This window comes from Salmo salar, chromosome ssa11 (genome assembly GCF_905237065.1).
Source record: "Salmo salar chromosome ssa11, Ssal_v3.1, whole genome shotgun sequence".
In the NCBI taxonomy this organism is placed as follows: domain Eukaryota; kingdom Metazoa; phylum Chordata; class Actinopteri; order Salmoniformes; family Salmonidae; genus Salmo; species Salmo salar.
In genome coordinates, this window is record NC_059452.1 from 71,349,762 (window position 1) to 71,372,362 (window position 22,601).

General features: G+C 42.3%; 2 protein-coding genes across 3 annotated transcripts in view; one reads left to right on the forward strand and one right to left on the reverse strand.

Moving 5' to 3' along the window:
- Positions 1-9,281, forward strand: part of tcf7l1a (transcription factor 7 like 1a) — a 27,475-nt gene extending 18,194 nt beyond the window's left edge. For both annotated transcript variants that reach the window (XM_014128276.2, XM_014128277.2), the window contains exons 5-12: positions 284-401; positions 4,392-4,485; positions 4,622-4,708; positions 6,983-7,099; positions 7,180-7,345; positions 7,482-7,589; positions 7,700-7,787; positions 7,908-9,281. In XM_014128276.2, coding sequence (XP_013983751.1) covers positions 284-401; positions 4,392-4,485; positions 4,622-4,708; positions 6,983-7,099; positions 7,180-7,345; positions 7,482-7,589; positions 7,700-7,787; positions 7,908-8,482 — 1,353 coding nt within the window. In that variant the 3' untranslated portion in view covers positions 8,483-9,281. The remainder of the gene's footprint in view (positions 1-283; positions 402-4,391; positions 4,486-4,621; positions 4,709-6,982; positions 7,100-7,179; positions 7,346-7,481; positions 7,590-7,699; positions 7,788-7,907) is intronic.
- A 1,266-nt stretch (positions 9,282-10,547) lies between these two features.
- Positions 10,548-21,291, reverse strand: LOC106563110 (caspase-7). Its single transcript, XM_014128334.2, is given in 4 exon segments — positions 10,548-11,356; positions 11,456-11,619; positions 20,593-20,700; positions 20,703-21,291. Coding segments are annotated over 4 exon segments (822 nt in total). The 5' UTR covers positions 20,809-21,291; the 3' UTR covers positions 10,548-10,912.
- Positions 21,292-22,601: the final 1,310 nt, after the last annotated feature.

The window sequence follows — 22,601 nt, forward strand, 5'->3', positions numbered from 1 at the left end:
TGTCTGCTGTAGAGGGACGAGAGTCATGAGATAACAAGTTCTGGTCAGTCATGTAAAAAAAAAAGTGGATTCCTATTTAAAAAGATGGAGCACAGGCAAATAATATTGTGATATTGTCAAAACTATATGATGTATTGTCAAAAATAATATCCCGATATGCATGCGCAATGTAGTGAAAATTCCACCTTGGGGAGAAACTGTTAATCCTTGTGACCAGAAACAGTATGAACTTTCCTCTGTTCCTAATCTCTTGCTCTCATCCCTCTCGCTCTCTCCTCTCTAGTCCAATAAGGTACCAGTGGTGCAGCACGGTCATCTGCCCCCCTTCTCTCCCCTCCTGTCCTACAGTCCAGACCCCTTCCCCCCGCGGACACCCCCTCCTCACCTCTCACCTGACACAGGTATGGAACCTCCTCATCCTTCTCGCTAGTCTCTCTGTAACAATGGATGTGTGTGTGTGTATATATGTGTGTGTATACATACATACATGCATACAGTTGAAGTCGAAAGTTTACATACACTTAGGTTGGATTCATTAACTTGTTTTTCAACCACTCCACAAATTTCTTGTTAACAAACTATAGTTTTGGCAAGTCGGTTAGAACATCTACTTTGTGCATGACACAAGTTTATTTTTCCAACAATTGTTTACAGACAGATTATTTCACTTATAATTCACTATCACAATTCGTGGGTTAGAAGTTTACATACACTAAGTTGACTGTGCCTTTTAACAGCTTGGAAAATTTCAGAAAATTATGTCATGGCTTTAGAAGCTTCTGATAGGCTAATTTACATCATTTGAATCAATTGGAGGTGTACCTGTGGATGCATTTCACGGCCTACCTTCAAACTCACTGCCTCTTTGCTTGACATCATGGGAAAATCAAAATAAATCAGCCAAGATCTCAGGAAAAAGTTGTAGACATCCACAAGTCTAGTTCATCCTTGGGAGCAATTTCCAAATGCCTGAAGGTACCATGTTCATCTGTACAAACAATAGTACGCAAGTATAAACACCATGGCACCACGCAGCCATCATACCGCTCAGGAAGGAGACGCATTCTGTCTCCTAGAGATGAAAGTACTTTGGTGCGAAAAGTGCAAATCAATCCCAGAACAACAGCAAAGGACCTTGTGAAGATGCTGGAGGAAACGGGTACAAAAGTATCTATATCCACAGTAAAACGAGTCCTATATCGACATACCGCTCAGCAAGGAAGAAGCCACTGCTCCAAAACCGCCATAAAAAGCCAGACTACGGTTTGCAACTGCACATGGGGACTAAGATTGTACTTTTTGGAGACATGTCCTCTGGTCGGATTAAACAAAAATAGAACTGTTTGGTCATAATGACCATCGTTATGTTTGGAGGAAAAAGGGAGAGGCTTGCCAGCTGAAGAACACCACCCCAACCATGAAGTATGTGGGAGGCAGCATCATGTTGTGAGGGTGCTTTGCTGCAGGAGTGACTGGTGCCCTTTACAAAATAAATGGCATGAGGTAGGAAAATGGTGTGGATATATTGAAGCAACATCTCAAGACATCAGTCAGGAAGTTAAAGCTTGGTCGCAAATGGGTCTTCCAAATGGACAATGACTCCAAGCATACTTCCAAAGTTGTGGCAAAATGGCTTAAGGACAACAAAGTCAAGGTATTGGAGTGGCCATCACAAAGCCCAGACCTCAATACTATAGAATATTTGTGGGCAGAACTGAAAAAGCGTGTGCGAGCAAGGAGTCCTACAAATCTTACTCACTTACAAGTTAACCTTTTTTGGCGCATGAACCACTAGCGGGACACCTACGACAACATCTGGTGAAATTGCAGAGCAGAAAATACAAAAATCGTAATATAAGGTGTCATACATAATTTAAAGCTTAACTTCTTGTTAATACAACCGCGTTGTCAGATTTCAAGGCTTTACGGCGAAAGCATACCATGCGATTATCTGAGGACAGCGCCCCACACAAATACTTTTTCAACCATCACAAATGGTGGTTAAATAAATCACTTACTTTTGAGGATCTTCCTCTGTTTGCAATCCCAGGGGTCCCAACGACACAATGAATGGTCGTTGTGTTCGGTAAAGTCCTTTATTGATCTCAGTAATCCACTTGTTCAACATGCATACAAACGAATCCAAAGAGTTACCAGTGAAGTTCGTCCAAACAAGTCAAACGATGTTTCTAGTTAATCCTCAGGTACTCTAATATCTAAATAAACGATCATATGTACAATGGAATGTTCAACAAGACCACTTTTCTAATGAGACACCTTGTAGTTCTTCCAACTACTTGTTCATTTTTCAAAAAACAAGCCTGAAACCCTTTCTAAAGACTGATATCTAGTGGAAGCCATAGGAACTGCAATATGGGTCCTATCTATTTCTATTTCCCATAGGCAAGCACTGAAATGGACTCTGACCTCAATTTAATATCCGGATGGATTTTCCTCGGGTTTTCGCATGCCATATCAGTTCTGTTATACTCATAGACATTGTAACAGTTTTAGAAACTTCAGAGGGTTTTCTATCTAATGCTACCAAGTATATGCATATCTTTGCTACTGGGCCTGAGTAACAGCAAGTTTACTTTGGCCACGTCAGTCATCTGAAATTCCGAACAAAAACCACTCTCCAAAACAGGTAAAACAATTTAAAGGCAATGATACCAAATACTAATTGAGTGTATTTAAACTTCTGACCCACTGGGAATGTGATGAAAGAAATGAATGATACTCTCGACTATTATTCTGACATTTCACATTCTTAACCTCTATGGGCTAGGTGGGACGCTAGCGTGCCACCCGTGGTGCACTCCATCAACAGCAGGTGCATTTCAAGAGCGGCAAATTTGAATCCAAATAAATGTCAAAATTAAAAATTTTCAAACATACAACTATGTTACACCATTTGAAAGATAAACATCTCCTTAATCTAACCACGTTTTACGATTTCAAAAAGGTTTTACGGCGAAAGCATAAATTTAGAGTATGTTAGGACAGTACATTTACAAGAGTTGTGTGTAATGTTTTGTCAAGTCAAAGACAGGGTCACCAAAACCATAAAACCAGCTAAAATGATGCACTAACCTTTTACAATCTCCATCAGATGACACTCCTAGGACATTATGTTAGACAATGCATGCATTTTTAGTTCTATCAAGTTCATATTTATATCCAAAAACAGCGTTTTACTATGGCATTGATGTTGAGGAAATCGTTTCCCTCCAATAACCGGCAGTCAAGTCAGCATCACAAATTAAATAATTAAAATTAGAAAACATTGGTAAAATATTATATTGTCATTTAAAGAATTATAGATTTACATCTCTTGAACGCAATCAACTTGCCAGATTTAAAAATAACCTTACTGGGAAATCACACTTTGCAATAATCTGAGCACTGCGCCCAGAAAAATACGCGTTGCGATACAGACTAGACGTCATGTTGGGGAGATCTAAAATCGAAAATACTATGTAAATAATCCATTACCTTTGATTCTCTTCATCAGATGTCACTTCCAGGTATCACAGGTCCATAACGAATGTAGTTTTGTTCAAAAAAGCTCATCATTTATGTCCAAAAATCTCCGTCTCGTTAGCACATGATGTAAGCCAGCCGGACTTCTCGTCATGAACGAGGGGAAAAAATATATTTACGTTCGTTCAAACATGTCAAACGTTGTATAGCATAAATCATTAGGGCCTTTTTAACCAGAACATGAATAATATTCAAGGTGGACGAATGCATACTCTTTTATAACGTATTGGAACGAGGGTACCCAACATGAACTCGCGCGCCAGGTGTCTAATGGGCCATCATCGTTCCATGGCTCTTGTTCGGTCAGATCTCCCTCCAGAAGACTCAAAACACTTTGTAAAGGCTGGTGACATCTAGTGGAAGCAATAGGAAGTGCCAAAATATTCCTCAGCCCCTGTGTTTTTCAATGGGATAGGTTTAAAGGTAATACAACACATCAGGTATCCACTTCCTGTCAGAAAATGTCTCAGGGTTTTGCCTGCCAAATGAGTTCTGTTATACTCACAGACACCATTCAAACAGTTTTAGAAACTTTAGGGTGTTTTCTATCCATATATAATAAGTATATGCATATTCTAGTTACTGGGTAGGATTAGTAACCAGATTAAATCGGGTACATTTTTTTTATCCAGACGTGCAAATGCTGCCCCCTAGCCCTAACAGGTTAAAATAAAGTGGTGATCCTAACTAACCTAAGATGGCATTTTTACTAGAATTAAATGTCAGGAATTGTGAAAAACTGAGTTTAAATGTATTTCGCTAAGGTGTATGTAAACTTCTGACTTTAACTGTGTGTGTATGTATATGTGTGTTACTCTTTCTCCGCTGTCCTTCTCCACCCTCTCCAGGTCTTCCCCGCACTCACCACCCAGCAGAGCTCTCCCCCTACTACCCTCTCTCTCCTGGAGGCATGGGACACATGACACATCCTTTGGGCTGGCTGTGAGTCACACACTCACATTCACCATCTTGTGATGGACACAATGATTGTTTAGTTTATTTTGCTAACAATTTCTAGCCGAACGAATGCTGTTGCAACACAAGTGACACTGTTTCCCCTCTCTCTCTTTGTTTCCAGGCCGGGCCAGTCTATGTACGGTATTCCAGCGGGGGGGTTTAGACCATCCTACCCTGCAGCTCTCGCCATGAACTCTTCTATGTCCAGGTACAGCTCACCTAATCACTCTCACACATCCATGTATTACTGCTTTGGAGACTTAGTACTATAGAGACTGGACTTATATTTGTAAAGCAAGGGCTCTCAAACTGTTTGTGGCCTGGACCCTTTTGAAATAGAAAATTCATCAGGGACCCCCTCATAATTTAGAACAACTTGAGTGAGATAAAAATACCATAGAAGGATTTTTACTATGACTTCGGCAGTGCGTGGCCGGACGAACCAAGTGTCGGGCCCTGGGAAAGAACATTTTTAAAGGCCTGCCTTTTGGCATCTGTGAGAAAATGTTGCAGTGTTCAAGCTAATTTTCTACACAATTTGTCATGGGGCAGAGATTTATGTTGTTGCCGCATTAAAGCTAATATCCTAGAATTCTACACAATTTGCCATAACGCAGAGAGAAAACGTAGCATTCTTTTTTTTTTTTTAAGCTTAAATTAAATACAAGAAGTATTGAGTTGGATAATGGGTAATTGGTGGAGTGCTGTGGATACCTATATCCCCCTGTGAGCCTCCCTGGTCCATGTTGCCCAGGGTTAACCTCTCTAGGGGAGGTGGGACGAAATGGTCCCACACTATTCAACAGCCAGTGACAAATCAGAGTGCCATATTTTAAAACCACAAAATGTCAAAGTTCTCAAACATAATTCAAAGTTCTCAAACAGGACTATTTTACACCATTTTATAGATACACTTCTCCTGAATCGAACCACATTGTCCGATTTCCAAAAGGCTTTACAGCGAAAGCAAAACATTAGATTATGTTAGGAGAGTACATGGACACAAAAAACCACACAGCCATTTCCAAGCAACTAGCATGCATCACAAATACCCAAAACACAGCTAAAAGCAGCACTAACCTTTGATCTTCATCAGATGACACTCCTAGGACATTATGTTATACAACACATGCATGTTTTGTTCAATCAAGTTCATATTTATATCAAAAACCAGCTTTTTACATTAGCATGTGATGTTCAGAACTAGCATACCCACCGAAAACTTCCGGTGAATTTACTAAATTACTCACGATAAACGTTCACAAAATACATAACAATTATTTTAAGAATTATAGATACAGAACTCCTTTATGCAATCGCTATGTCCGATTTTAAAATAGCTTTTCGGCGAAAGCACATTTTGCGATATTCTGAGTACATAGCTCGGCCATCACGGCTAGCTAATTTGACACCCACCAAGTTTGGGACAACCTAAACTCAGAATTACTATAAGAAAAATTGGATTACCTTTGTTGTTCTTCGTCAGAATGCACTCCCAGGACTTCTACTTCAACAACAAATGTTGTTTTGGTTCCAAATAATCCATAGTTATATTCGAATAGCTCCGTTTTGTTCGTGCGTTCAGGTCACTATCCGAAGGGTGACGCACGAGCGCATTTCATGACAAAGAAATGCAAAATATTCCATTACCGTACTTAGAAGCATGTCAAACGCTGTTTAAAATCAATTTTTATGCGATTTTTATTTTTTTTTTTTTTTTCTCGTATAATAGCGATAATATTCCAACTGGGCAACGTTGTATTCATTCAAAGGCTGAAAGAAGAAAATGGACTAGTCTCGTGAACGCGCCTCTGTCTCACTGTCCCCAGGCTGACCACTCACAAATTCGCCTGCTGTTCTTTGCCCAGAGACAGCAGACACCCCATTCCACTTTCTGGCGGCTTTAGAGAGCCAATGGAAGCCTTAGAAAATGTCACGTTACAGCACAGATGCTGTATTTTCGAAAGAGATGCAACAGAAGGACAACAAATTGTCAGACAGGGCACTTCCTGTATGGAATCTTCTCAGGTTTTGGCCTGCCATATGAGTTCTGTTATACTCAGACACCATTCGAACAGTTTTAGAAGCTTTAGTGTTTTCTATCCAAATCTACTAATTATATGCATATTCTAGTTTCTGGGCAGGAGTAGTAACCAGATTAAATCGGGTACGTTTTTTATCCAGTCGTGAAAATACTGCCCCCTATCCCAAAGAAGTTAACAACATCAACTGAAGATTAATACAATTGTATTGCTCCCTCGACTTATTATACGAATCCCTTGGTCAAAATGTGTTTTGTCGATTATTAGTAATATTCATTAAAAAAATATATATTTATTGATCATTATATTTTGAGCTCTTGCCCCGGACCCACTTTGCAGTTCCTGCGTGGACTTACTTTGAGAACCTCTGCTCTAATAAATACAATCATGTCATTTCAAATGGTATTTATGCTTTATGGACCTGTGTGTGTGATTGACAGCTTGGTGGCCAGTCGTTTCTCGCCCCACATGGTCCCGTCCCTGCAGACGTCTGTCCCTCACCCTGCCATCGTTTCCACGGCGATCAAACAGGAACCAAGAGACGGCAACCGTCACGGGTAAGCAAACACGCACATCTTTCTATCACACACATGTTAACACCTCTTGCTGACTCACTGACTGTCTCTGGTGTGTGTAGGTGTGGCGTATCCATGGGGGACAGAGAGAAAGAGGAGGAGAAGAAGCCCCATGTGAAGAAGCCTCTGAACGCCTTTATGCTGTACATGAAGGAGCAGAGACCCAAGGTGGTGGCAGAGTGCACGCTGAAGGAGAGCGCTGCCATCAACCAGATACTGGGACGCAGGGTAAGTGGCAGCGTGTGCTTGCACACTGTCTTTCTTTGGAGGATTATACAATGGGTGTGTTCATACTGAAAACTCTTGTCGATGGCCTATGCTCCAGAAGGGAGTATGTGTTAACCCTGTGTGTGTGTGTCTACAGTGGCACTCTCTATCTCGTGAGGAGCAGTCAAAATACTACGATATGGCCCGCAAAGAGAGACAGCTACATTCCCAACTCTACCCTGGATGGTCAGCTAGAGACAACTACGTAAGTACTATAGTAAACATTTTGTAGTGATTTGATTGGTTGCTTTGAGAGTAAGTGTGATTGGTTGCTGTGAGATGGAGGGTGTGATGTGATTGGTTGTTTGTGTGCAGGGGAAGAGAAAGAAGAGGAAGAGAGATGGCAGGCCAGAGACTGCTCCAGATGGACAAATAACACACACCCAGTCTGCTGCTCCAGAGGGTAAGCGACCTCCAAGACCAGAGAATTATGAGAACATGAGAAGTGACCAAACTATATATTTTTTTACATTACTGGAAACTAACGGCAAAGACTGATCAGTGTTTTATTTTGTCTCTCCAGAGCACTTCTCTCCACAGCCCAAGAAGTCATGTGTGTCGTATGGAACTCAGGAAAGGCCCAGTGTTTCTCACACACACCTGACACACACACACCTGTCCCAGGCTAGTCCCGCCTCCTCCCTGGACTCTCCAGCCACGCCCACCACTGCTCTGGCCTCCCCTGCTGCTCCTGCACCCACACACACTGAACACACACACTCTCACTCTGAGCACACACATCCCGAGCAGGTCCAGCCGCTCTCCCTCACCACCAAACCCCCTCGCCCACACTCGCACAGGGAGACACATGGTCAGACTTACACCCACATCCAGTCGCATACACACCCACACTTGTTCACTCACACACACCTGCCCTTCACCACTAAGACTACTTCATCTCAATCCTCTTCCTCTCATCCCCCCTTTTCTCCCCACATGAGCTCATCCAGTAACCAGACTCCGCCGCTCCTTACTGGACCAATCCCCTTCGCCTCTGGCTTAGCCCCTACCACCTCCATCCACCAATCGACGATGAGCTCCCATCATGCCATGCTCCAGTCCCAGCCTCTCTCCCTTGTCACCAGAAATAATCATTGAAACCCAAAGACGCTAACCACAGATCTAGGATACAATTTTGCTATGCCCAGTCCTAACCTTAAGCATTACGCTACCCCTAACCACTGATCTAGGATCAGATTTTCCCTAACCGTAAGCATTACACTACCCCCAGATCCTTTATGCAGTCTATCCATATTCATGGATGGGATGAAAAACTATCTGACCCTGTATCAGTGGATAGGAGAGTACTCTACTCTACTCTGGGCAGGGGTGAACGACTCCTTGCGGGTTTTAGCTCCAGAGCAGCAATACACCCAATTTGAAGTGGTTTAAATGAAGATCATGATTAGTTGGTTAGCTGAATCATGTGCTGGGCTGGGGGAAAAGCCTGCAATAACCAATAGCCCCTGTTGCCTTCGGATTAGGATCAACTCTTTCCTACTCTTTTTATTTTTTTGCTTATTTTTTGTTGTTTGTAAATAAACTTTTTTTAACCTTTTCTAGATAGTAGAACTGGTTTTATATTAGTATGAAAAGAAAACAATTATTGGTCAATATTTGACCACCTCTTTTTTTAACTTGTCGTCATGAAACCAAGCATATTTTTAGTCATTGTAGAATATTACCTTTTTTTGATGAATTTGTCCAATTTGTTACTTGTATGAAATACAAAAATGTAAAGGCACATTTTTTAAAGAAAAATAGATCAAAGTAATAATTTCTGTCTTTGGTAATGAGTGCAGATCTGTTCTCCCTCCCTCCCCTATTCTTTTATAAATCCCCCCTCTCCTGTATGACTGAGTCTTTGTTGATAATAAACACCTACTTATTTCTGAAACGTGTCTTTGTCCGTATCTGTGTGTTTCTGTTCCTGTGTGGTCTTTGCCTTTGGTAGGATGGTCTTTGATATGAACTCAAGGCAACTTCAATGGATCTCATCATTGAAGCTAGTCGTTTCTTAACAAACAAATCAAATGTTTGACCAGCAGAAGTAACACGGTTTAGATATGGTCTTTGTCCAAGAACATGTTTCCTTAACTCAATCTTTATTGCTACGATAAACAAACTACAAAGTGCAGTAACTGGGTGTGCTCCAGAAACACCCAATATGTTGCAGAAACTATCGGACTAATTTAATCCTCTATGATCGTCTTACAATCTAAGCAGGGCTTTGCATAATTTGGGTATGTGTGCGCCCCGGACCAGTTTGGGTGTCCCTGTACCATCCCTGGGTAAACTGGTTATGTGTTGTGACATGTTTGCTCTATTAAACTTTCAGTTCGGTGTCTGATCTGCTTCCTGAAGGAACGCCGCTTACTGTAAATGAATCTTTAGAGTGAAAAGTGATAGCTCAGAAGCACAATTTTATAAGCAATGAATCAATAATGTGTGGCAGGGTTGGGGTCGATTCCATTTAAATTTGTCAACTCCGAAATCAATCCAAATGTTCCTAATTGAAAAGCGTTGGCATTTTAGCAGACACTTATCCAGATCGACCTACAGGAGCAATTAGGGATAAGTACCTTGCTCAAGGCGCAGACAGATTTTTAATCGCCGACCTTTCGGTTATTGCTCAATGCTTTTAACCACTAGGCTGCCTGCCATCACAATGTACTTTCTGAATTGAAATGGAATTTACACCAACCCTGGTATGTGGTAGGTTTTCATGTGGTTTATCAGTGTGTTGTGTTTTGGTAAGTACAGTGTTTCAGGTTGTGTCTAGCGTGACAGGCACTCATATGTGTTCCTCTGTCACCTTACCTGTCAGGGGAAATGCCCTTAGTCCTTCCAACAGCTCAGTATGTCTTCCTCACCTGCCCACCTACACATAAGTGGGTTTAATATGTTAGTGTACCTGGGCTGGTGCTCCTCATTCCTCTACAGCAGAGGTACTCAAATTTGGCTGTATCTTCAACTTACACCCTGCATCAGCCCAGTCAGAGCCATAACTCAGAAATAAACTAATTTGTCTTAGTTACAATACAAAAAAATACCTTGAACATATCAGTCAATGAAAAAATATATCAGACACTTTCCTCAAGGTAGTTTTTAGCACACTCAACTTACATTAAATTGTTTCAAATAAGAGCATAGCAGTAGAAGCTAAGCGATAGGTAGCCATTTTAATGAAAGAAACAAGACTCGATGTGTAGTATACCTTTCATTTTCTAGGATATTTTAAGATGCATTAGTTTGTAGAGGACAGGGGCCATGATAATCTACTTTATGATGAAACCATCAACACCTGATCTGTTCCTGCATCCACACGTCTGATCTTCACAATGTTATTTTTATTTCATGCACACAAACGTAACAGAGTGGAAATTCCATCCCAACCTAGGCACGAACTCACAACCCTCTGACCAACAACACTCAAAGTCAACTGTACTAGCTGACAGAGCAAGAGTCAAGCCTAACAATCCGGGAGAGACCGTTCTCTTCAGATCTAACAAAGGCTTTGGGTTTAGCTTATATAATGTTTGTAAGGTCTGTTGTACTCTGGGTTGACGAATGTTGCGGCAGAAAATCCATTGGCCACGCCCTCCTTCCGGGCACGGCAAATGGGAACACCTCTCTGGTCAGTCGTGATAGGAAGCAAGGCATTTCCTTTTTCCCCCCCAGCAGACGACCTTTGGCCTCGAAGCAGAAGGCCACACGATGGGAAAGGCGTGTCAGAAGGCGTGTCAGTTCCAGGGCACCACCCCCTTCCTCCTCCAATAGGATGCAGAATGTCTGGAGGAAGACGGCCCCCAGAGGGTGCATGAACGCCCCGTAACCTGGTGCGGTGGCGTACATAACTGCCGTATCCATGGGGATGGACAGGTATTGAGACAAGGTGTCCTCAATGATGTCACTTCCTGCTGAATCCGTCTCCACTGTCACCCCATCATCCAGCTCACCCCCACGACACGCCTAGAGAGAGAGAGAGAAAGATGATTACTATTGATTATTATCACTGACTGATTGAATGACTGACCTCATTGTTGTGGGTGTGGTGATGATGGTACTGACCTGGATGAAAAACAGTTTGATCTTTCCCTCCATGTGTGTGTTGTTGAAGCAGGAGAAGATGTGGGACAGTCTAACCGGCATTCCGTCCGCCCCGAACACACAGCCCTCCTCCCCGTGAGATGATAGCACTGCCAGGAAGCACTCTTTCACCGGCTGCTCGCTCTCTGCAATCAATCACTACATCAATTAATCAAATTGTATTCATTTATACATTTTTGGGTCAGAAAATGCTTTATTGGCCTAGACCCACTAAGAGCAAGCAGCAACACAGTGGCAAGTAAAAACTCCCTAAAAGGAAAAAAACCTTGAGAGGACTAGACTAGCTCTCTGGCTGTGCCGGTTAGCAGAAAAAAGACTACTAGAAAATTCTATCTCCTGCTGTGCCATGTGATGATGGTGGCACTTGATTCCTCAAAACAGTCTCTTTCAACTAACAATTAGCTCACCCATCAGTCATCCTTCTGTCTGCTGGCCACAACACAGTGTGCGCATGTTTGCAGAGTAGTTATTAAATAGGTGTGTACGGGACTGTGCCATGGATCACTAGGACATTATGTCTCTCTCTCTGTGTGTATGTGTGTGTGTCATAGTTTCATCCTGTCTGCACACTTTACATATTTCACATCTCCTGTGGTTTTTACTGTTAATAACAATGAATGACAGTATCTTTCCTCTGCCTCCCCCCTCCCTAATATTTATTTAACCTTTATTTTGACAGGGAAGACATATTGAGACCTAAGTCTCTTTTACAAATGTGCCCTGTATAATGCAATCTAAAAATACAAATTATACACAATATAGGACTGTTTTGCTAGAATATGTTTTGGGATTCATCCAAATGCTTTGAGGAGCATACGACATCAGTCACCGGCTTCATCAATAAGTGCATCGACGACGTAGTCACCACATTGACCATACGTACAGTACATATCCCAACCAGAAGCCATGGATTAGAGGCAACATCCACACTGAGCTAGAGCTGCCACTCAAGGAGCGGGACACTAATCCGGATGCTTATAAGAAATCCCGCTATGTCCTCCGACGAACCATCAAACAGGCAAAGCGTCAATAAAGGACTAAGATTGAATCCTACTACACCGGCTCTGACGCTCTTCGGATGTGGCAGGGCTTGCAAACAATTACGGATTACAAAGGGTTACCAGGATACGTACTCAGTGCCTGCGCTGACCAACTGGCAAGTGTCTTCACTGACATTTTCAACCTCTCACTGACCGAGTTTGTAATACCTACATGTTTCAAGCAGACCACCATAGTCCCTGTGCCTAAGAATGCCAAGGCAACCTGCCTAAATGACTACCGCACAGTAGCACTCACGTCTGTAGCCCATTCACATCGACGGGGCTGTAGTGGAGCGGATCGAGAGCTCCAAGTTCCTTGGTGTCCACATCAATAACAAACTATCATGGTCCAAACACACTAAGACAGTCATGAAGAGGGCATGACAATGCCTATTCCCCCTCAGGAGACTGAAAAGATTTGGCATGGGTCCTCAGATCTTCAAAAAGTTCTACAACTGCACCATCTTGAGCATCCTGACTGGTTGCATCACTGCTTGGTATGGCAACTGCTCGGCATCCAACCACAAGGCGCTACAGAGGGTAGTGTGTACGGCACAGAACATCACTGGGACCAAGCTTCCTGCCATCCAGGACCTCTATACCAGGCGGTGTCAGAGGAAGGCCCTAAACATTTTCAAAGACTCCAGCCACCCTAGTCATAGACTGTTCTCTCTGCCTACACATGGCAAGCGTTACCGGAGTTCCAAGTCTAGGTCCAAAAGGCTCCTTAACAGCTTCTATCCCCAAGCTATTAGACTGCTAAACAGTTAATAAAATGGCTATTCAGTAAAATCTTTTAAATGATTTTATGTTACATTTATATTTTTGTTCAGTATACAGTACCAGTCAAAAGTTTGGATACACCGACTCATTCAAGGGTTTTTCTATGTTTTTACTGTTTTCTACATTGTAGAATAATAGTTAAGACATCAAAACAAGGAAATAACACATATGGAATCATGTAGTAAGCAAAAAAGTGTTAAACAAAACATTTGAGATTCTTCAAAGTAGCTGCCCTTTGCCTTGATAACAGCTTTGCACACTCTTGGCATTCTCTCAACCAGCTTCACCTGGGAGTAATGTAGAGATCTACAGGTCTTTAGCGAAGTTAAGCCAACGTTTTGATACAGGATACAGTGATGGGTATCAAAACTGTCACCTGTAACAAAACAAAGGGCACTATGGTACATGGCATCCAAAGGTTTAGTAGCAGTAGTGCAGCTGCACTTTGATAAATAATATCACCATAGTCAAGAACAGATTAAAAGGTTGACTGAATAATCTGCTTCCTACCTTTTAGAGAAAGGCACGATCTGTTTCTGTAGTAAAAGCCAACTTTAAATTTTAGCTTCTTAACCAGCTCATCTATGTTTTTTAAACATCTAACCCATATAAATACAAGTGCCTAAGTATTTATACGCGGGAAAACGTTCAATCGGAGAACCATCTAAAGAGTGAACATGTAAGTAATTTGAAACGTTCTTACGAGAATTTAAAAACAACATGAACATAGTCTTGCCCCTATTAAGCACAAGTTTTAAATCAGCAAGGGATTCCTGCATAGCTATAAAACCTGACTGTAGTTTAGACACAGCCAGACCAACAGTCAGGGCAATAACATACATAATGCTATCATCCGCATATAGACGAAATGTACCATTTTTAACAGATTGACGTGTGATGTTTATATAAATAGAGAACAGGCCCCAAAACCGACCCCTGTAGTACACCTTCATGCACTTCAAGAAATTCAGACTAAACCGCATCAATCTCGATGGCCTGAGTTCTGTCACTGATAATCATGAAACCATGAACAGGCGTCAGAGCTCAGGCCTATCAAGGACAACTTAGTCAATAAAATAGCATGACCAACAGTATCAAAAGCTGTTGACAAGATCATTAACAATTAAAGTGGTTGCTGTCATAATGCTACGCCAGGCCTAAACCCTGATTGGGTTACGTTAAAAATACATTTCTCCGATAAAAAAATAGCAAAGTTGTACATTTACCAAGGATTCGAGAGTCTGAATTAATTTGTTGTGGCAGAGAGGTGGAAGTAGAACTATTCAGGGATTTTACAGTTTTCCAGAATTTAGCCGGGTTCCCATTACAATCTAAAAGAGCAGTTACATAATAATCAGATTTTGTCTTTCTGATTTTTTTTTTTACACAATGATTCCTCAGTTGCTTAAAAGCTTTCCAGTCTGGGCCTAAACCTGTGTTCCTGGCCTTGACCCAAGCATCATCTCTTTTATGAATGACTTCTGATAATTCCGGAGTGCACCAGGAATTCAATCTACCTTTAACCCTTCATTTTTTAAAGGGAGCGTGATTATCCACAATAGTATTGAAGACATCTGCAAAAAAGGTAAATCTAAATCAGGTTCAGGGAAAGCTGAAATTCAATCAAGCTCACTAAAATAAAGATCCTGTAAAAAGCCTATTCACTGAAGTTTTTAAAGTTCCTATTTGTCATGACACAAGGCTTCGATTTTTGTATTCTCACATCTCTAACACAAACAACTGGGCAATGGTCATTAACGTCTTGGGCAAAGACAACAGTAGAAATCAAATCAAATCAAATGTTATTTGTCACATGCGCCGAATACAATCTTACAGTGAAACGCTTACTTACAAGCCCTTAACCAACAATGCACTTTTAAGAAAAATACATTTAAAAAAAGTAAGAGATAAAGTAACAAATAATTAAAGAGCAGCAGTATAATAACAATATTTAACATATTTCTCTGGTGTATGTGTTAAAACAAGATCAATCAGTGTTGACTTCAAAGGATCTTTAGGGTCAAAACAAATCAAATTTATTTGTCACATACACATAGTTAGCAGATGTTAATGCAAGGGTAGCGAAATGCTTGTGCTTCTAGTTCCGACCATGCAGTAATATCTAACAAGTAATTTAACCTCTCTGGGGTATGTGGGATGCTAGCGTCCCACCCGCGGGACACACTATTCAACAGCCAGTGAAATAGCAGGGCGGCAAATTCAAAACAACAAACATCTCATAATTCAAATTTCTCAAACATACAACTATTATACCCCATTTTAAATATGCACTTCTCGTTAATCCAACCACATTGTCCGATTTCAAAAAGGCTTTACAGCGAAAGCATAACATTAGATTATGTTAGGACAGCGCCGAGACAAGAAAAACCACACAGCCATTTTCCAAGCAAGGAGAGGCGTCACAAAAAACAGAAATACAGCTAAAATTAATCACTAACCTTTGATCATCTTCATCAGATGGCACTCATAGGACTTCATGTTACACAATACATGTATGTTTTGCTCGATAAAGTTCATATTTATATCCAAAAACCCCATTTTACATTGGCCTGTAATGTTCAGAAATGTTTTGCCTCCCAAAACTTCTGGTGAATGAGCACATCAATTTACATAAATACTCATCATAAACATTGATAAAATATTCAACAGTTATTCAAAGAATTATAGATACACTTCTCCTTAATGCAACCATAACATTAAAGAATTATAGATACACTTCTCCTTAATGCAACCGCTGTGTCAGATTTCAAAAAAGCTTTATGGCGAAAGCAAATTTTGAAATAATCTGAGTACAGCGCTCAGATATCAAAACAAGCCATACAGATACCCGCCATTTTGGAGTCAACAGAAATGACAAAAATTACATTATAAATATTCACTTACCTTTGATGATCTTCATCTGAATGCACTCCCAGGAATCCCAGTTCCAGAATAAATGTTCATTTTGTTCGATAAAGTTAATCTTTATGTCCAAATACCTCCATTTTGTTCGCGCGTTAGGTTCACTATTCCAAATGTAAGGCACGCGCTTACTAAGTCCAGACGAAAAGTCAAAAAAGTTATACTACAGTTTGTAGAAACATGTCAAACGATGTATAGAATCAATCTTTAGGATGTTTTTTATCATAAATCTTCCATAATATTCCAACCAGACGATTCCTTTGTCTTCAAAAAAGAAAAGGAACACAGCTAACTCTCATGCGAGCGAGCGCCACTGAGCTCATGTCATTTTCTCTGTCATCTACTTCCAGGAGCTCTTATTCTCTCCCTATTCACAGTAGAAGCATGAAACAACATTCTAAAGACTGTTGACATTTAGTGGAAGCCTTAGGAAGTGCAAAATGAACCCTAAGTCACTGTATGCTGTATAGGCAATCACTTGAAAAACTACAAACCTCAGATTTCCACAATTTTTGTATGGAAATCTTTTTGTGTGGAATTCCACACAATTTTTCTCCGTTTTTTCACTGCCATATGAGTTCTGTTATACTCACAGACATCATTCAAACAGTTTAAAAAACTTCAGAGTGTTTTCTATCCAGATCTACTAATAATATGCATATCCTACCTTCTGAGCCTGAGTAGCAGGCAGTTTACTATGGGCATGCCTTCAATTCGGACTTCAAAACCCTAGAGAAGATAACCTAACAATTCCACAACAACTACCTTATACACACAAGTGTAAAGGAATGAATACGAATATGTACATAAAAATATATAAATGAGTGATGGTCGAACGGCATAGGCAAGATGCAGTGGCTAGTGATACATTACATCAAGATGGCAAGATGCAGTAGATGGTATAGAGTACAGTATATACATATGAGATGAGTAATGTAGGGCATGAAAACATTATATGAAGTGGCATTGTTTACAGTGGCTAGTGATACATTACATCAAGATGGCAAGATGCAGTAGATGGAATAGCGTACAGTATATACATATGAGATGAGTAATGTAGGGTATATAAACATTATATAAAGTGGGTAGTGATAAATTGATTACATAATTGTTTCCATTATTAAAGTGGCTGGAGTTGAGTCAGTATGTTGGCAGCAGCCACTCAATGTTAGTGATGGCTGTTTAACAGTCTGATGGCCTTGAGATAGAATCTGTTTTTCAGTCTCTCGGTCCCCGCTTTGATGCACCTGTACTGACCTCGCCTTTTGGATGATAGCGGGGTGAACAGGCAGTGGCTCGGGTGGTTGTTGTCCTTGATGATCTTGTTGGCCTTCCTGTGACATCGGGTGGTGTAGATGTCCTGGAGGGCAGGTAGTTTGCACCCGGTGATGCGTTGTGCAGACCTCACTACCCTCTGGAGACCCTTCCGGTTATGGGCGGAGCAGCTGCCGTACCAGGCGGTAATACAGCCCGACAGGATGCTCTCGATTGTGCATCTGTAAAAGTTTGTGAGTGTTTTTGGTGACAAGCCGAATTTCTTCAGCCTCCTGAGGTTGAAGAAGAGCTGCTGCGCCTTCTTCACCACGCTGTCTGTGTGGGTGGACCATTTCAATTTGTCCGTGATGTGTACGCCGATGTAGATAGGGGGCTGCTCCCTCTGCTGTTTCCTGAAGTCCATGATCATCTCCTTTGTTTTGTTGACATTGAGTGTGAGGTTATTTTCCTGACACCACACTTCGAGGGCCCACACCTCCTCCCTGTAGGACGTCTCGTCGTTGTTGGTAATCAAGCCTACCACTGTAGTGTCGTCTGCAAACTTGATGATTGAGTTGGAGGCGTGCATGGCCACGCAGTCGTGGGTGAACAGGGAGTACAGGAGAGGGCTGAGAACGCACCCTTGTGGGGACCCAGTGTTGAGGATCAGCGGGGTGGAGGTGTTGTTTCCTACCCTCACCACCTGAAGTCGGCCCGTCAGGAGGTCCAGGACCCAGTTGCACAGGGCGAGGTCGAGGCCCAGGGTCTCGAGCTTAATGACGAGTTTGGAGGGTACTATAGTGTTAAATGCTGAGCTGTAATCGATGAGCAGCATTCTTACATAGGTATTCCTCTTGTCCAGATGGGTTAGGGCAGTGTGCAGTGTAATGGCGATTGCGTCATCTGTGGACCTATAGGGGCGGTAAGCAAATTGGAGTGGGTCTAGGGTGTCAGGTAGGGTGGAGGTGATATGGTCCTTGACTAGTCTCTCAAAGCACTTCATGATGACGGAAGTGAGTGCTACAGGGCGGTAGTCATTTAGCTCAGTTACCTTAGCTTTCTTGGGAACAGGAACAATGGTGGCCCTCAAGAAGCATGTGGGGACAGCAGACTGGGATAAGGATTGATTGAATATGTCTGTAAACACACCAGCCAGCTGGTCTGCGCATGCTCTGAGGACGCGGCCGGGGATGCCGTCTGGGCCTGCAGCCTTGCGAGGGTTAACACGTTTAAATGTTTTACTCACGTTGGCTACAGTGAAGGAGAGCCCACAGGTTTTGGTAGCGGGCCGTGTCAGTGGCACTCTTATTGTCCTCAAAGCGAGCAAAAAAGTTGTTTAGTCTGTCTGGGCGCAAGGCATCGTGATCCACGACGGGGCTGGTTATTCTTTTGTAGTCTGTGATTGACTGTAGACCCTGCCAGATATCTCTCGTGTCTGAGCCATTGAAATGCGACTCCACTTTGTCTCTGCACTGACGCTTAGCTTGTTTGATTGCCTTGCGAGGGAATAGCTACACTGTTTGTATTCGGACATGTTTCCAGTCACCTTGCCCTGATTAAAAGCAGTGGTTCACGCATTCAGTTTTGCGTGAATGCTGCCATCAATCCACAGTTTCTGGTTGGGGAATGTTTTAATAGACGCTGTGGGTACAACATCACCGATGCACTTGTTAATAAACTTGCACACCGAATCAGCGTATTCGTCAATGTTGTTGTTCGCCGCAATGCAGAACATATCGCAGTCCATGTGATCGGAGCAATCTTTAAGCGTGGAATCTGATTGGTCAGACCAGCGTTGAACAGACCTGAGTGCGGGTGCTTCCTGTTTTAGTTTCTGTCTATAGGCTGGGAGCAACAAAATGGAGTCGTGATCAGCTTTTCCGAAGGGGGGCGGGGGAGGGCCTTATATGCGTCGCGGAAGTCAGAATAACAGTGGTCTAGGGTTTTGCCAGCCGTGGCAGCACAATCGATATCCTTGTTTTCAGATTAGCCTTGTTAAAATCCCCGGCTACAATAAATGCAGCCTCAGGATATGTGGTTTCCAGTTTACATAGAGTCCAATGAAGTTCTTTCAGGGCCGTCGATGTGTCTGCTTGGGGGGGGGATATACATGACAGTGATTATGATCGAAGAGAATTCTCTTGGTAGATAATGCGGTTGGCATTTGATTGTGAGGAATTCTAAGTCAGGTGAACAAAAGGACTTGAGTTCCTGTATGTTGTTATGATCACACCACGTCTCGTTAATCATAAGGCATACACCCCCGCCCTTCTTCTTACCAGAGAGATGCTTGTTTCTGTCGGCACGATGTGTGACGAAACCAGGTGGCTGTACCGACTCAGATAGCGTGCCTCGAGTGAGCCATGTTTCCGTGAAACAAAGAATGTTACAGTCTCGGATGTCTCTCTGGAATGCTACCCTTGCTCGGATTTTGTCTACCTTGTTGTCAAGAGACTGGACATTGGCGAGTAGTATGCTCGGGAGCGGTGCGCGATGTGCCCGTCTATGGAGCCTGACCAGACCGCTCCGTCTGCCCCTTCTATGGCGCGTTGTTTTGGGTCGCCGGCTGGGATCCAATCCATTGTCCTCGGTGGTAGGCCAAACAGAGGATCCGCTCCGGGAAAGTCGTATTCCTGGTCGTAATGTTGGTGAGTTGACATTGCTCTTATATCCAAAAATTCCTCCTGACTGTATGTAATAAAAACTAATATTTCCTGGGGTAACAATGTAAGAAATAATACATCAAAAAAATGAAATACTGCATAGTTTCCTAGGAACGCCAAGCGAGGCGGCCATCTCTGTTGGCGCCGGGCTGTTTTCAGAAGACGAACAGTTAACAATTTCTCAGAATCTGAAATCTTCGTAGTCTTTTAGGACTTTGGGTAAGAGAACATGATATGTGTGTTTGTATGTGTGTGTATACGTTTTCCATTGCTTTGTGTGCTGGGCTGCTGTGGACTCCGTGACCTTCCCCTAATTGATAACATTATGTAGCAACTCTGATAAGTTTGATAACATTGATAAAACCAGGTTATAAAGTATTTATTATTGTTTTGGAGCTGATATGTAGCAGGGGTGTGTGTATAAGATGTGTGTTACCAGTTTTGAAGAGTGTGTAAACGTCCTGAGCGTTAAGGTCCATGTGTATGTCCACCCTGTAGCCCAGTCTGGTCAAGGCACTGTGGAGTCTCTTGGTGTCTTTCTCTGCCCCGGCCTCCTGCCCAGTGGCACCCCATGGTCAAAGTTTGACTCGGAGACCAGCACGGCCCGGTTGCACTCCTCATCGCCAGCATTTGTCCGTCTCCACAGCGGCATGTCCAAATATATAGAGACCAACGGCCCAGTCAAGTTGTTGCAGTCTGGTTCCTCTCAAGATTTTTACCTATCCCTTGGGAGTGTGCCCGTGCTCCTGTCTTCCCCTGCTTTCTCTCTGGGGGTTTATGTCCGAGTCTTTGACAAATGTACCGCTATATTGTGCACAAAGTGCTACACAAGTCCAATGTAATAGAAAGAGTGGGGATCAGAGCACTGAACGAAGTGAGCTCTCTTCCCTTATGGGGTAAGGTCCAACAGGTAAAACCCACCTGAATAGACCACCAGCAGGCAAATATCCACCTGAGCTGTGTGTCAGTCAGTGTAAAGTCGGAGAGTGTCTTGTTCATGTGTGTGTATTTTATACTGCAGCTGAGCACTGTTCCAACCGGCAGACAGGAAGGCTACTGGCTACAGCCACACCCTCAACACTAACATACCTGGGTGGCTGTAGGCAAAATGTCATGATCGCATCCTGTTGCATCACAGTTCCTGGTATTACCTAACTGTTATTTTCTACATTCATTTCACCTTCCCTCTTCCATTCCTCTACTATGGTTTTTCCTGTCTACTGGGAATGCCAGCTCAGTAAAACATGTGCTAGCTCATCTCTGGACTTACCCACCTTTTACATTCTATAGCAATTGATTACAAGCTCATCTATCATTTTTACAGGGCTTGCTGGATCAGTAGCTTCACTTTCACAATGACTTGGGACTTAGGTCACATTATATGAATAGGGGTAAATGGTTCTGAGAAATCACATCACTGCAGGGATTGACATTAAACCAAAGTCTGAAAGGCACATGCCCATCAGGCAGGTCAGGATTTTTGGGGGGTTGCCCGAAGATTATGACCACTTGCCTGAACATTTAAAGTTTCTGTTTTCACCTACATACAGGGGAGGAACCACAAAGACCAGACTACTGTCATTATTTTATTTTTTACTTATTGTTAGGAATGGGTCCGAGTACTCAATTCAAGGTTAGTAGTCAATAACTAATGCTGCTTTGGGATACTCAGAAAGTACTACTTGTAAACTGGGAGCAAAGAGTTGTGTGCATTCACGTGCTTTCAACTTGAGAACGCCGCAAACAAATTGTAGTGTTAAAAACCATATTGATATATTGTTTTTCATAAATAATGTTTTGTTGTTGCATTTAACTTCTGAAAATGCTGTTATCGAGGTAATTCCCTTAGTATGTGATGTCAGAGTTCAGCATGTAATAGAGGTCGGAGCTCAGAGATGATAAACAAGTTTCCCACTACTAATTACCAGTTGCGGTGGCGTTTAAGTGGATTTCTCCCAGTTGTATTCTGGTATTTACGAATTTAGGAGCTGTTATGAACGCCTCATAATAATCGCCACATGTAAAGTGAACATCTCTAGTAAAGTGAACTTAACACAGCCCGGATGACCGACTGACAGACACACACACACCTGCCTGGAGCAGACACTCACTGACACATACTAACAGTGATGGGAGCCCAAGGCTTTTTGAAGGCTTCGGCGCTTGCTGAAAAACGGTTCATTACTGGGAGGTTCATTATCTGTTCACAATGCTCGTTAGTGACCTCTGCTGGTCAGCAATAAATAGCAGCGTGTGATTGTCAGATATTATCAGCGAAAACAATGAACTGAGAAAATGTCAAATTGGCTTTTTACCAAATTACCGTACGACACTTTTTTTTTACCTTTATTTAACTAGGCAAGTCAGTTAAGAACAAATTCTTATTAAAATGACGGCCTAGGAACATTGGGTTAACTGCTTTGTTCAGGGGCAGAACGACAGATT